We start from the raw sequence: 13469 nt of genomic DNA, 5'->3' as shown, positions 1-13469 counted from the left end.
CGTATTTTAAATTAGTGTAGATTTTTTCGTAGTTAACTTCTTGAAAATGGTTAGCTATGCGGTCTTTTAAAGAAACATTAGCATTACTTCGTTTTCATCTTAATTTTGTTTTTAAAACGGAACGGAGCTTTAATTTATAAAATTACTTTCTACGAGAAACTAAACACAGACAGTAGTAGTGATATATGTTTGATTCCTTTTCCAGTGCAAATTATTATTTCCGTTTGTAGAACATCTGACCTCACATACTAAAATACATAACTAAATTACACTTATACGCCTCATTTATATTCTGAGATTAAGGACTACAAAGTCATACTTGTAAAGCTTTCCCAAGTTGTAATGAGCGTTGACGTGTTGTTTGTTGTATCTTATCGCTTGAAGAAAATGGTGTTCTGCGTTGTCTGTGCCCGCCACCAATGTCCCAATGTTGTTGTGGGCGCTGGCGTATGTTGGCCACAACCTTGGGAAAAAATGTGTAAGCGTAACGCAAATAGGTTTCATCTGGTCTATATAGTCCTTAGACTTTTAACATTGTTTAATTTAATATAGTTTATAAACCGAAAAAAATGGTTTGACAGCTCTTAAATAGATTTAAGTTTGATTGATGGGTTGATTGATTCTAGAATTCAGGCCTTGACAAAAATGAAATTTTATAGTTTAAATACAAAAGAAGAAGGTACGAGACGCAACAGTCTTTCTAAACATTCATTTCTTTTAATATTGACACAAGAGTAAATACTTTATACCTGGTAGCAGGTTTACTATTAATAGAACACATTAGAGGATGCGAGGCAAGGAATATGTGAGAAGTCATTCTGAATGACAACCCCCACCATCCCACGAAAAAGTGACTAAACGGAGTGGTATTATTTTAGCTAAGCAGTTACGAGACCTTATAATATACATAATGTACTTCTTAAACTAAAATTAAATAAACTCATAATCAGTATTAATTAAAGTAATTTATTCCTTTAACAAAAGACATCTGAACATATTACGGCATGTTCTCGAGCAAGGAAATAACTCTATGTAAATATGTTAATTTCAAGAAATTACATTTCTCTGCGAGTTTCATACGCGTATCTGCAGCACGTAGTACTGCAATGCAATACCTGTCTAGCTCAGTACTGTACAACTTAGAATGTCGTAATAAATAAAGATAAACTACGTGTGGGTACTTTAATCCAGAAAAAGTATGATGATAATATGTTTAGATGGTGATAACAAGCTGTTTACTTAAATGTATGTAATATGACAATAATTAAAATAAATCGTAATATTAAATGACGCTACAACCCTACGTTGGCCACAGATTGCTTGCGTTTCTTTGATCAATAGGTGTTCAAGTAGGCAGGTGTCTGAGAATGTTATTCATTTTTTGTTGTTGCCGTAGGCGATAGTGCTAATTGCAATGAGCGAAAGAAAATTCACAAAGGAACGATGAACACAGTTCTACAAAAAAAATAACGAATATACGATTTTTTTAATTGTAAAGTCTAAATTAAACTTTTGTAACATTCTAACGAGAGATACATTGTATTATTTCATGCCCACATGATCGCCAATTGATAAACTTACCTTACACGTAAAATAATAGGTAAGCGATAACTGATTGGTGAATTAAGTCACTTACCTAACCTAACCGTTTAGAATCTTATGAATAAATTCACCACGAGACGTCGCAAATAATATAAATATAAACTTGCGGATATTGTTATCATATGGTTACATATTTAAATATTATAGGGACAGGGATGACCCTGTTTATATGAATATAAAGGATAACATGATATCATTTTTGAAAGACTCATAAAATATCTAAAATAAATAATAAGGTGAGTCATAAAACTTTTATTTTATGGATCTTGGCCGATATATTGATAGAGAAATCAGTAAAACAATTACAGATTATACGCCGTTGACAAAAAGAAATAAAAATCCAACCAGTCATTTACAATTTGGTTCATATATATTGGGATTATTACCAACCGGCTTAATAAAGGTCCCTAATCGGTGTGTCTTTATCACTCTAATTAATAGAAACGCGAGAAAGCAATGGCTTCCTGAGACATACAATATGAAAATTATGAATTTGCAGTTAAAAAGTTATTCACGTTCACAAACCTCAAAGCTTCCTTATAATGCTTGATGGCGAAGTCGGGCTGCTCTGTTTCACGTAGAAAGTTTGCCAAGTTGTAGTGAAGTTTGGCGTTCTGTGGCAGGCTTGCAACGTCCGCGCTAAAAATAAAAATAACACATATTTATTATCTTTTTTGTTAAATGGCTACAGTAGAGCAATTTGCACCTACGACTTAAGAACGTAGACGCTTCTCGCAGAATGCAGGCTTTGCCTTGGATTGTTGACGTGTATAACCGCAATGGCCGGCGCTACATCATATTTTTAAGAGGGTAGGCAAATTAATAAGTCCATATCTACCCTCATTCTACCAGTGGTTGAACACGTATATTTAGAATAAATATTAAATATTTAGTTAGTAATAAGGTTTTTAAATCAAATAGTTTGAACTCATGTTGTTGTATTCTAATTATTTTGATATATTTGTAACTTATGTCCGCCAATGTTTTGACTAGCGATTATTTGCGTTACTATGGAATACAATAAACGGAGATTTATAAATGTATATGTTGAGATTGATATACTTGTATATGATAAAAAATGTATTACAAACTAGAATTCAATTTTACCTATATGCTTTTGATACAAAGAAAAAACAGTTATTGTAATGGAAAAGAAAACTTTAAACTCAAAAAGTTAAACTGTAAATTTTAAAACAAATGACAATTACACGCAGTATGTTTGTAAAGTTTGTTGGTTGACTATAACTTAACAACAATACACATTAAAGTAAACCGATTTATCATGCCTTGTATTCTGCGCCAAGAAATATAAAACTTTAAGTGCATTTTTGTATATCAGATCCAGCTGCAATTTATGTCAATAAACTAGATAAAGCGGTTTTTATCACGATATTGCAAATTTCCACATTAAAACTAAGCTTTAATATTACGTTAAATAAATTACGAATTCCTGAAATTGTCGTTGCCCTACGTGAACCGAACCATCATATTGAAGTGTGGTTTAAACACACATATCTGTTAAACTTTATTTAACCTAACAAAAGTTTAACTAAATTACGTTTCAATATGTGATACGTGACATATGCTGATTGATTAATTAAAAGCAGTGTTGGTTTATTCGTTTTAGCGTGCGACTTTCATCCAGGAGGTCGTTGGTTCGATTCCCGGCTGTAGACCGATGGACTTTTTGTCTATGTACACATATAATACTCGCTTGGACAATGAAGCAAAACATGGTGAGGAAACTTGAATGTTTCAAATCCCACATTTGTGACACAGAAGGCCTACTTGTCTATGAAATAAAAATGATTAAAGAATATAATAACAAATGTTTGTAAATGAATTTCACTTTCACATTATATTAAAAGATTACACACCGTAATAATGTAGCCCTGTCGCGCCAGTCCGCATTACGTCTGTGTGTCCTGGCCACCCCACTAGCTGCCAGTACGACCAGACCGACAACCAGAAACACTTTCGATCCCGGTTTTGAATACCACATCAGTTGGACACCATACGCAGTTATTATGACACTTCCAACACTGTGACAAAATTGAAAAAGATTAACGTTGCACATTAGGAATGTAATAATAATTACGACACAAAAATGAAGCCGAAATAGGCTAGACAATTATTTGAACATTATTTTCTTCTGTATCGTCAAAGAACATTGCTTTATGGTGCGGAATAGCGAGACATTTTTTTAAATCGTCAAAACGGTATGAATTTTGTATCACTTTTTAAGTATAATATAACAATAGGAACTCATAATATCAGATGACACAAAAGTGTGATCTACATTATAGAAAGATTCGTTATTTTATTTAATCTGCCAGAATTTTTTTCTCAATCATGTTCGGTGAAGTTTTTGTTAAGAATTCGATTTAAGTGAGCCGTACTAACGAACGAGTATTACATAAGAAGTATTTTATTACTTTACCCTTGGGGGGTAAATTTTTACCCTAGTAACAAGATACCTCATTAGTTTAATAAGTCGTAAATGTGCTCTCATTATATAATGAATTTTCCGTTTATACGAGTATATAATATATACCAGTATATATTCTTTGAAATAAAGATTTTTTCTGGCACATCTATCTAAAATCTAAAAGGCTCTGTGTAAACAGGTAAACACAAATATGCATCACAATCAAGAATGGGCTCACGAATAATGAAGATTATTACTGGTGAAACAATGTTTTTACTGAATTAACTTGAAGGAAAAAATTCCATAAGAACGTTCTTCCACTATTATATCGTAGACAATAAATGTTACAAGCACTTTATACATATATTTTTTATAATATTCGTTATTCTTACGAAAAACAAAAAAAAACATAAATAAGGCTTTATTAAACATGAGGGTTATAGCAATTAAGCAGTTATGGAGATGTACAATAAATAATAATTACCTTGGTATGTAAAGTACACGTTCTGCGATGACAAATCCAACGGTGACCAACAAGTTACTGGCAGGCAAGAAAGGTATGACCAGAAAAAGAAGACCCACGAAGACTGGACAGTGCCTTTGTACCTGGGTTAAAATGGATTGGATATCATTAAATACATAAAACTTATATGCATAAAAGAAAATATTCGATATTCGAATATATATGTATTTGTTTTGTTAGAAAATCTTTTTTTGTTTCGATTTTTAATCTCATACCTCCATATCTGTAAAGCACCGATAACAAAGTAGAAGAAGAGTGCCCAATGCAGCACAAGTAAGTAGGTTCCGTGGATCCCAGCTGCTGGTGATCAGAGGCACCGAGCCCATCTGCCAATCATGACTCAGGGTCCAGGGACACAGAAGGAGCCACCAATTGAAGGCAGCCAGATAGCAGAATGTCATCAGGCTGTAAGATAAAAGTAATTTGAGCGGTCTTGAAAGATTTTAGAAGAGTACGAAGGAACTGGTACAGTTGAATTCAATTAACTTGAGCGAAATTAATTTTGCATGAATTGGCATGTTGTCATTGGTTACGCAAATTTAAATAAAACTCCTTTGACGATTATATACAAAATATATATTATTACATATCTCATGTCATGCCGAGAACAGGATTGCTAAAAAGCTCTCTGAAAGAGGTTTATAAATTGTATAATACAATTTTATTTAAATGATTAGGTTTAGTAAAGAAATTGTTGTAACGAGATATTGAACCAACACAACTTCTTGACACCATGTGAGCAATCATAATGTTTGAGCATTATGACTCGCGATAGGCAAGTGCCTACAATAAGACTAAAGAAGAGCTATAAGATAGCCGTCCATTGCAGATCGGACAGATTCATTCATTTGACAGAAAACGAGCTATATATAATAAACTAAGATTAAAAAGTAAATATACTGTAACTAAATAATGCATTAGATGGATAACGTCATAGTTATTTAGCCCGAAAATGATCAATCCGACGAAGTAACAATACTTGGTAGATCAGGAGAACTGAGAACTTTTTTAAATTAGCATAATGTTACTTGCAGCCTCTGAACTGTTTAAATTTATACTAGTACAATATTTTGGTTAAAAAATGATTTTACTTTCATAAAGAAAATATGCCATTACAAGTTAATATGCGAAACCATTATAACATATTATATCCAAGAGATTTGCAAAGCGACGCTTATAAAAGCTAATAAGTCGTACAGTATGCGAAACACAATGCTCGTACAACGCACAAATGTGTTTGCGGCTATTACAGATTAGCCATTTCTACTTATTGTGGAAATAACCATCTTCCATTACAACGTTATCATATTAATGCGAAAGTGTTTGTAATATTATCACGCAGGCTTCGAATTTCGAACTGAGCGTTCGTTATTAAATCACAGCATAGATAAAATAGGTTTGTATATCTGTACCAAAATCGTCGTCACTGATTTGATATTCACAAACAAATTCTATGATAAATTAAGTAATACAGATATGCATTAATCGAAATTGTTCAATCCGTTTTAAAAAAACACAACATAACTTTTTGCTCCTCTTACAAAAATAATAAACCGAATTTTAACATAAGTGTAATGATTTTGCAAAAACAATTTTTTAATCGTCATCACACGAGGCTGTTTACCTCGCTTGATTGACGCACAATCAAACATGGCAGCAAACAATGTTGCTGTTGCAAAAAAAAAGGTTTTATATGAAAACTCTTTTCATAGAGTATAACAATAGCCTACATCTTACAAACATGTTCAAAATTTCCTCAATATTATATCTTTCACGTATTAACGTTGAATCGTATTATGTTACATGATTTTCAAAAGGGTTATAGAAATTTTGAATTCATTCAAGTTCATTGTCGGTAACGCAAACTTTGCCCGGTTCACAATAGAAAACAAATTTTGGGGCGAGTTAGAAGTTGGCAGCGTCACAATAGAGGTAAAATTAGTGCCAAGTTAGGATTTAATTCCTGAACAATAAATATCAAAAGTATGTATATTACATACATAAAATAACAAATATAACGTACCCTTCCATTATTTTCTTACTCACCCCATTCATAACCAAACCTTATCTACAAATAGTTCTATTTCCTTTTCCAATCTCTTGTACCATCCAACTTTTTTCCAATTGTAGGGTACAAACTCAATATAGTTTTACTCCACTTCTCAACTCCTCACAAGATGTGTCCTATCCATCTCCACTTGTCCTTTCAAATACTCTTTGACCTCTATTCTTGTTGTGTTTCTATTATTTATTATTCTATCTCTTTTGTTTATATTTACTTAACTTTTTTTCCATTGCTCTTTGATAATCTTCAAGTTTTTGGGCATTGCTGAGGATCCAATGTTTTGTAATATGTTTTGCCTCTACAATTTTAACTCTTAAAGTTTAAAATATCTTCTAACTTCACTGAGTTCATTATGTCATTTAACATATTAATTAGTTCTAAAAGACTTTCATTTATCCTTATTATTAATTAAATTTATACATCTGACGGCGATACAGTTGAGTTAAATATAAAGAAAAATTGCCCGTGGCAGAAACATTTGGCCCTATTTGGGGGTTTCAAACATACTTAATCATAAACAATTGTGTATACACAATAGACATCATTTTTTAAAATTCAAATATTAGTTAATTTGCGCACTTACTACGTTACGAGGACACCCAAAATATACTACACTAAAACATTTAACACTTTTTATGTTTATCTATACAAATATTGTAAAGAGTAAATTTGTATTTTTGAAACAAATAAAAACAACTTGACGGATTTCATTATACGATGATCACAAAGCCTATGCTGTATTTATTTCCATTTTAATTTTTTGGAAATTGGTACAAGGCACTATTATTATAAACTTTAGCTAAATCTTTTCAGTAATTTTAGGAGTGACTTACCCAATTTATTAGGACAGTGTGTTGAATAATAAAATCAATGACTAATCGTGGTTAGTTCAATTAATTTAATACCATAGCTTATAATTAATATCACTCAATAATTACCTCGTAAGCTGTCTACTCATCGGATTATAACCACGAATCTCAGTTCAATATATTGATCCATGGGTCTATTGATATCAGGATACACTTATACTAGACCATCAATATTCAAACTAAAATTCAGTATATATATTAGATTAACAACCATGAATTATTATTTAATTATGGTAACCTTTAATGTATTGAATATTTTGTAAATACATCAATAGCCACATCTTGTTATCGATTTTCGACTTGTTTGTTCACAAACAATGTAATGTTCCTATCACAAAAATGATTTCATTTTTGGGAGCCCATCACATCTCATAACTCCTCCTTTCTGAATGAATTCTTTAAGGACTCTGCAGTTAGGCAATGTAATTCAGTTCCCGTCTCCATTAGCTTAGCTCCTTCTCTACCTTCCTTTAAATTTCTTCTGTACAAACATTACGTCCTTCTTAATGTCCACATCTACTCATCAATTACTAACTGACGTGAGACTGATTTTAACTTATCGTGTTTATGTGCAAAAGTGCATTAACTTTTTATTTTTGAAGTATCCTTTAGTTTAGTTTGTTTTTTGTTCCTGTTTAGTTTCGTCTTTATATATATGTTAAATATATTTTTGCACTTCTTGCCTATCTCATCTAATTGTGAAAAGTGACAAGGCCGCCAGTTGGCCTACTTTTCATTTAATTAAGTTAAATTTTTATAAAGTAATGCAACGAATTGTTAATACATATATCGCCCGCCAAATAAAACAAATATGTATTTCATCCTTATTGCAAGTAATTAAGAAGGTTATTTTTTTCGCCATTACATAGACCCATAACTTCTAGATATATATTTGTGATTATATATCCTTTCTTATTCATCTCTTAGTCATTCATAAAAATTGCAAACAATTATTAAAATTTGACAGGCTAGTCCGAAAGCTTCCCTTCATACAATATGTATATAATCCTGCTTGTAATCTTTTTAGTAAATTTTGATGTCATACACTGACATAAATAAATAATTAAATTTATAAAATAAATCAATAGCGCTACAACCTTTTTAGGTCTAGGTCTCAGAATCTGTATCTGTTCGATCATCATTTGTTAATCTAATAGCCAAGTAGGTGATCAGCTTTCTGTGCCTGATGCACGCTGTCGACTTTTTGGGTCTAAGACAAGCCGGTTTCCTCACGATGTTTTCCTTCGCCGTTCGAGCTAATGTTAAATGCGCACATGCAAAGAAAATCCAATCCAAAATCGAACCTACGACCTTAGGGATGAGAGTCGCAGGCTTAAGCCAACTATGCCAACAAGCTTTAATAAAATATCCTTCTTTATACATTGAAGTGCTTTCTTAGCCATAGAAGTGAGGGATATAAAAAAAATTAACTCTTACCGTACAAAGAAACTCGGGTGGAATGCTGTAGGATTGTCTTGGGGCGAGAAAACAGGCCACGTCCCGTGCAATAGAGCGAGTCGAACGCTGATCAGCAATGCGAGGGACACGACGACTTTAATTGTTCTTATTGACAATCCTGCACATTTCTTCTCTATTTTCATCGAGCATATTGACCTAGAAAAAGATATAAAACATCTTTTAATTAAAAGTAATTTTCTATTTGAGTAGACAAACTTCATATGTATACTATAAACACAATATATAACACAAATATATTGTGTATCGATTAATAGCGTTACCTTATCAATAGTGAGCGTAACGTTATCAATATCGAAGTTTTCTTATGAAGAGATTCTTATTGTGCTTTACATTAAAATATGTTAACAGGCTGTATTTTAACATATATAGTATTACACTGGTTCAGGATACTATCATAAACTCGTTGAATTATTTATTAATACATTATTATGTAACAGTGATATTTCACTGCAACAACTTTATTATGCATTGATATCAAGATATATTTATGTATTTTTCATTGGTCATGTATTAGGAACTAAGCTGATCGCTATTGAAATATATTTGCATTTTATACCCTTACCAAAATGAACAATATGTAATTATGAATATTTCAATTTTTAATTGTCATAAAATAGACTGAACGGAAATACAAATTACAATTGTAAATCATTGAAATGTGAAGTAATAATTGTGTGTCGAATTGCATCTGTTATTTATGGTATGAGGTGCAAAAAGGCATTTATTGTCGCATTAGCATAATAACTAGTGGGCGAATTAATAAATTCCTTGGCATAGCAATAAAGAAAAGTCCCGTGTCGCTAATGGAACGTAAGGCATATTTTCGCTATTGTTTTTGGTATTTTTCTTAACTGGCAAATCAAGATTGACCTACAGTGCCCTATGCATGAAATACGTAACAATTAGGCTTTATCAACCTTAATGTGTAGGCATAAATGAGCAAAAAGTTTTGGATTAGTGGTTTAAGCGTGCCAGTTAACCATAAGATCGTGCGTTCAAATCACTGTTGTGCACCAATGGATTATTATTTTTAACATAATTAACACTTAAGCCAAATATCGTGAGAAAACCCAAGAATCGATAACGTGTCAGGAAGGCTGATCACCTACTTATTTCTATAAATTAAAAAAATCGGATGCAATCTACGACCCAAGTAAATTACATTATAGGGTTGTAGTGCTGGATTATTTTCATTATAAATCACTCAAAATAAGTTTTAAAATTTGGTTTTATTAATCACATCCTCTACATATTTGTATAGAATCGCACTTATAAAAAAAATAACAAGCCATAGTAATTTAGCTAATAAGAAGAAATTATACCAATCATGACATAGGGAAGATAATTCATTTATAAAGGAATATGGGAAAGAGGGTAAATGTAGATTAATCATACATAATTAGAAGGGCTCTTCACAATGTAATGTATGCTTTAATTGCCATTGAATCGTACGTTCTCTAAGGCCGTAACACGTGGCGGCCTAACGTCCTTCGTTCTTGCGAAATGATTGGTTTGAAAGGCATAGATAGTGTGACTTGCAATATAGAAAACTATTCGACGGTTCATCAGTTTTGCCACACCGGAACTTCGTATATGAGTGTGTACACACATACAAAGAGCCACGTACAACAAACTTACCTCTTTACGAAAGGCCAGCACCTGTAGAAATCAATAGCCAGGTTGAGAAGTAATATTGTTACACCTGTCTCCTTAGCCAACATACTTAGAGCTCCCAGCACCACACTCAAGCATACACTCTTCTTGCTACTAGTAGGTCTGCAAAAATGGTAACTATTCATTATTTCACCAAAGTTTAATCACATAACAGATAAGGGTCAAAGTCCAGAGATCGATGCAAAGGGAAATAAATTCACATGCAAATGTACAGGATGTTGAATAACACCATTGAGGTATAACATTTTGTTTAGCACTAAAACATGCATTATAAGTATTTTATGTTAATAACTTAAAATTATGAGAATATATAGAATATATTAAGAGCAGTGTTGGCCTAGTGGCTTGAGCGTGTGACTCTCATCCCTAAGGTCGTTGGTTCGATCCCCGGCTGTGCACCAATGGATTTTCTTTCTGTTTGCGCATTTAACATTAGCTCGAACAGTAAAGGAAAACATCGTGAGGAAACCGGCTTGCCTTAGACCCAAAAAGTCGATGGTGTGTCAGGCATAGAAGGCCGATCACCTACTTGCCTATTCAATTCACAAACGATCATGAAACAGATACAGAAATCTGAGGCCCAGACCTAAAAAGGTTGTAGCGCCATTGATTTATTTTATTAAATTTAAGTATTTATTTATGTCAGTGCATGACATAAAAATTTACTAAAAAGAGTACAAGCAGGATTACATACATATTGTATGAAGGGAAGCTTTCGGACTGGCCTGTCAAATTTTAATAATTGTTTGCAATTTTTATGAATGACTAAGAGATGGATAAGAAAGGATATATAATCACAAATATATATCTAGAAGTTATGGGTCTATGTAATGGCGAAAAAAATAACCTTCTTAATTACTTGCAATAAGGATGAAATACATATTTGTTTTATTTGGCGGGCGATATATTTATTAACAATTCGTTGCATTACTTTATAAAAATTGAACTTAATTAAATGAAAAGTAGGCCAACTGGCGGCCTTGTCACTTTTCACAATTAGAGTTTTTTTTAGCCATTGATTTATTTAACTTAAAATTATAATAGTGACTTAAAACATTATTTAATCTTATAAAAATTTAGAAAAAAATCCATACAATAAATAAAAGAGTTCAAAATTGAATTTTACGTTTCCAACATTCGACTTCCATTCAATATGAACGAATTATAAATGATTGTAATGGACTTTTACAAGTTAACAGTCTACCATTTATTGTTATTATCGCCGGAATGGGAGTGGTGAAATCACTTAAATGTATTGCGATGTAATTTTACAATGAATTTAGGATTTTAACTGAAATGGAACAAACATTTTTATTGCTATCGAACAATAAACTTTGAAAGGCATCTAACAGTTTCTTGAACAGCATTACGTTAGTGGCTAAACGTATCTCAGCAGTAAGCTGCGTTTGAACCACGGCATCAATGGATTATTTTCTTTCAGATAAATGTTTTACTAACGTTTTACTCACCTATGATATACTAACAAAGATGATAGAAAGAAAATACAGGCAAGTACATCCGCTCTGCCAACCACACCTGCCACCTATAAAACAAAGGACAATGTAAAATTTACTATAACTGTCACAATCGCTACGACATATTTTGCGTCGTATGTCATTGATAATTCTTTACCGCAAGGTTTCTCTGTCTTCCCAACGAAAATGATTTATTTGCCCGGAGTCGAATCCAAAACCGACCATACTATTAAAAATGTGATTAATTTTTTTTATTGAAATTTTGAAATCACTATATATTGAAGTAAACTTTTCCACTCCGCTACTATTTTCTGTTTTCTTTTAAAAATAGGATTTTGCCACCAACACCGCTGTCTCTTTTTTTTGTCCGACATCTTCGAAAGTAAACGGAACTTTAAGCGCGAGTTGCGCTAGAGGCGCACCAAACCATTGTTGTGACTGCACGCGCGTAGCTCGCAAATGGCTCATGACCTACCAATTCGCGGCATATTCGCCAGATGGGGATGTACCATTAGATAAAAGAGCACTGCTCTATGACACTTGCATAAGCCTTAAATACGTTATCAGGCGTTAAAGACGATTGTGAATGAGAGTGTGCTTTTTCTAACTGTAGACACACCATTATTTGCGTTGGCGAATAATTGCTAGAACTATATCTTACCGCTTCTGTATGTATAGGATGTACAGCGAATAATAAAGCAGCAAGCGCAGCAAATGGCCGCTGCAATCGAGCTATGGTAACGCACGTTCGAGCGACGAGTGCGCTGCAAGCCGCGTGTAGGACCACATTACATACATGCCACCACCAAGGTCTTAGCCCCGCTAGCGCGTAGTTTAACCTGCAAGCGAAAACGTCTGGTTTACACGAGGACAAGTTAGTATTGGTTATTATCGCCACACTGTTTCAAGCTGGCGACGAAGGCGAGTTGTGTAGGTAGAGTAAAAAAGTTTAGTTTATTTTTATGTTAATTGAAACACTTTAAGCCAATAGCTGCCGCAATAGATTTATTATCAACTACCCTCAAGTATAGATAAATTATAAATATCTGTATCATACCCACTAAGACGGGTGACTTACTTTCCTAATATACTGTTTTAATTCCGTGGCTAACCGATTGCTCAGTTGAATATTATTATCTAGATATTGATGTCAGTCAACATGTAACTTAAATTTTTCTTTACCCTGGGAGACTTCTTTCGCCTGACGCAATTTAATTGCCATTTCCAATGTCAGCTCACATCTTAATAAACGATTTCTGACACCTGGATTTCGTATGCCACATATTATACGATGTTTTATTAAATCCACTACGAGGAGAGAAAATTAGAAATTCTTGCTTAATAAATGCGAAGC

The 13469-nt window shown here is 32.9% G+C and overlaps 1 protein-coding gene across 2 annotated transcripts in view; it reads right to left on the bottom strand.

The window, feature by feature from the left end:
• The window catches only part of LOC123711300 (protein O-mannosyl-transferase TMTC1-like), a 98180-nt gene that overhangs the window by 4343 nt on the left and 80368 nt on the right, over window positions 1-13469 (bottom strand). For both annotated transcript variants that reach the window (XR_006753931.1, XM_045663817.1), the window contains exons 3-11: window positions 12777-12954; window positions 12110-12183; window positions 10605-10742; window positions 8925-9101; window positions 4769-4958; window positions 4515-4636; window positions 3480-3644; window positions 2128-2241; window positions 320-463 (exon numbers count right to left, since the gene is read on the bottom strand). Coding sequence is in view for 1 of the 2 variants with exons in the window: in XM_045663817.1 (XP_045519773.1) it covers window positions 320-463; window positions 2128-2241; window positions 3480-3644; window positions 4515-4636; window positions 4769-4958; window positions 8925-9101; window positions 10605-10742; window positions 12110-12183; window positions 12777-12954 (1302 nt within the window). In the remaining variant the exon portion in view is untranslated. The remainder of the gene's footprint in view (window positions 1-319; window positions 464-2127; window positions 2242-3479; window positions 3645-4514; window positions 4637-4768; window positions 4959-8924; window positions 9102-10604; window positions 10743-12109; window positions 12184-12776; window positions 12955-13469) is intronic.

This window comes from Pieris brassicae, chromosome 6 (genome assembly GCF_905147105.1).
Source record: "Pieris brassicae chromosome 6, ilPieBrab1.1, whole genome shotgun sequence".
Lineage (NCBI taxonomy): Eukaryota > Metazoa > Arthropoda > Insecta > Lepidoptera > Pieridae > Pieris > Pieris brassicae.
Note: the sequence above shows the minus strand (reverse complement) of the source record. Positions and strands in the feature narration are given on the sequence as shown.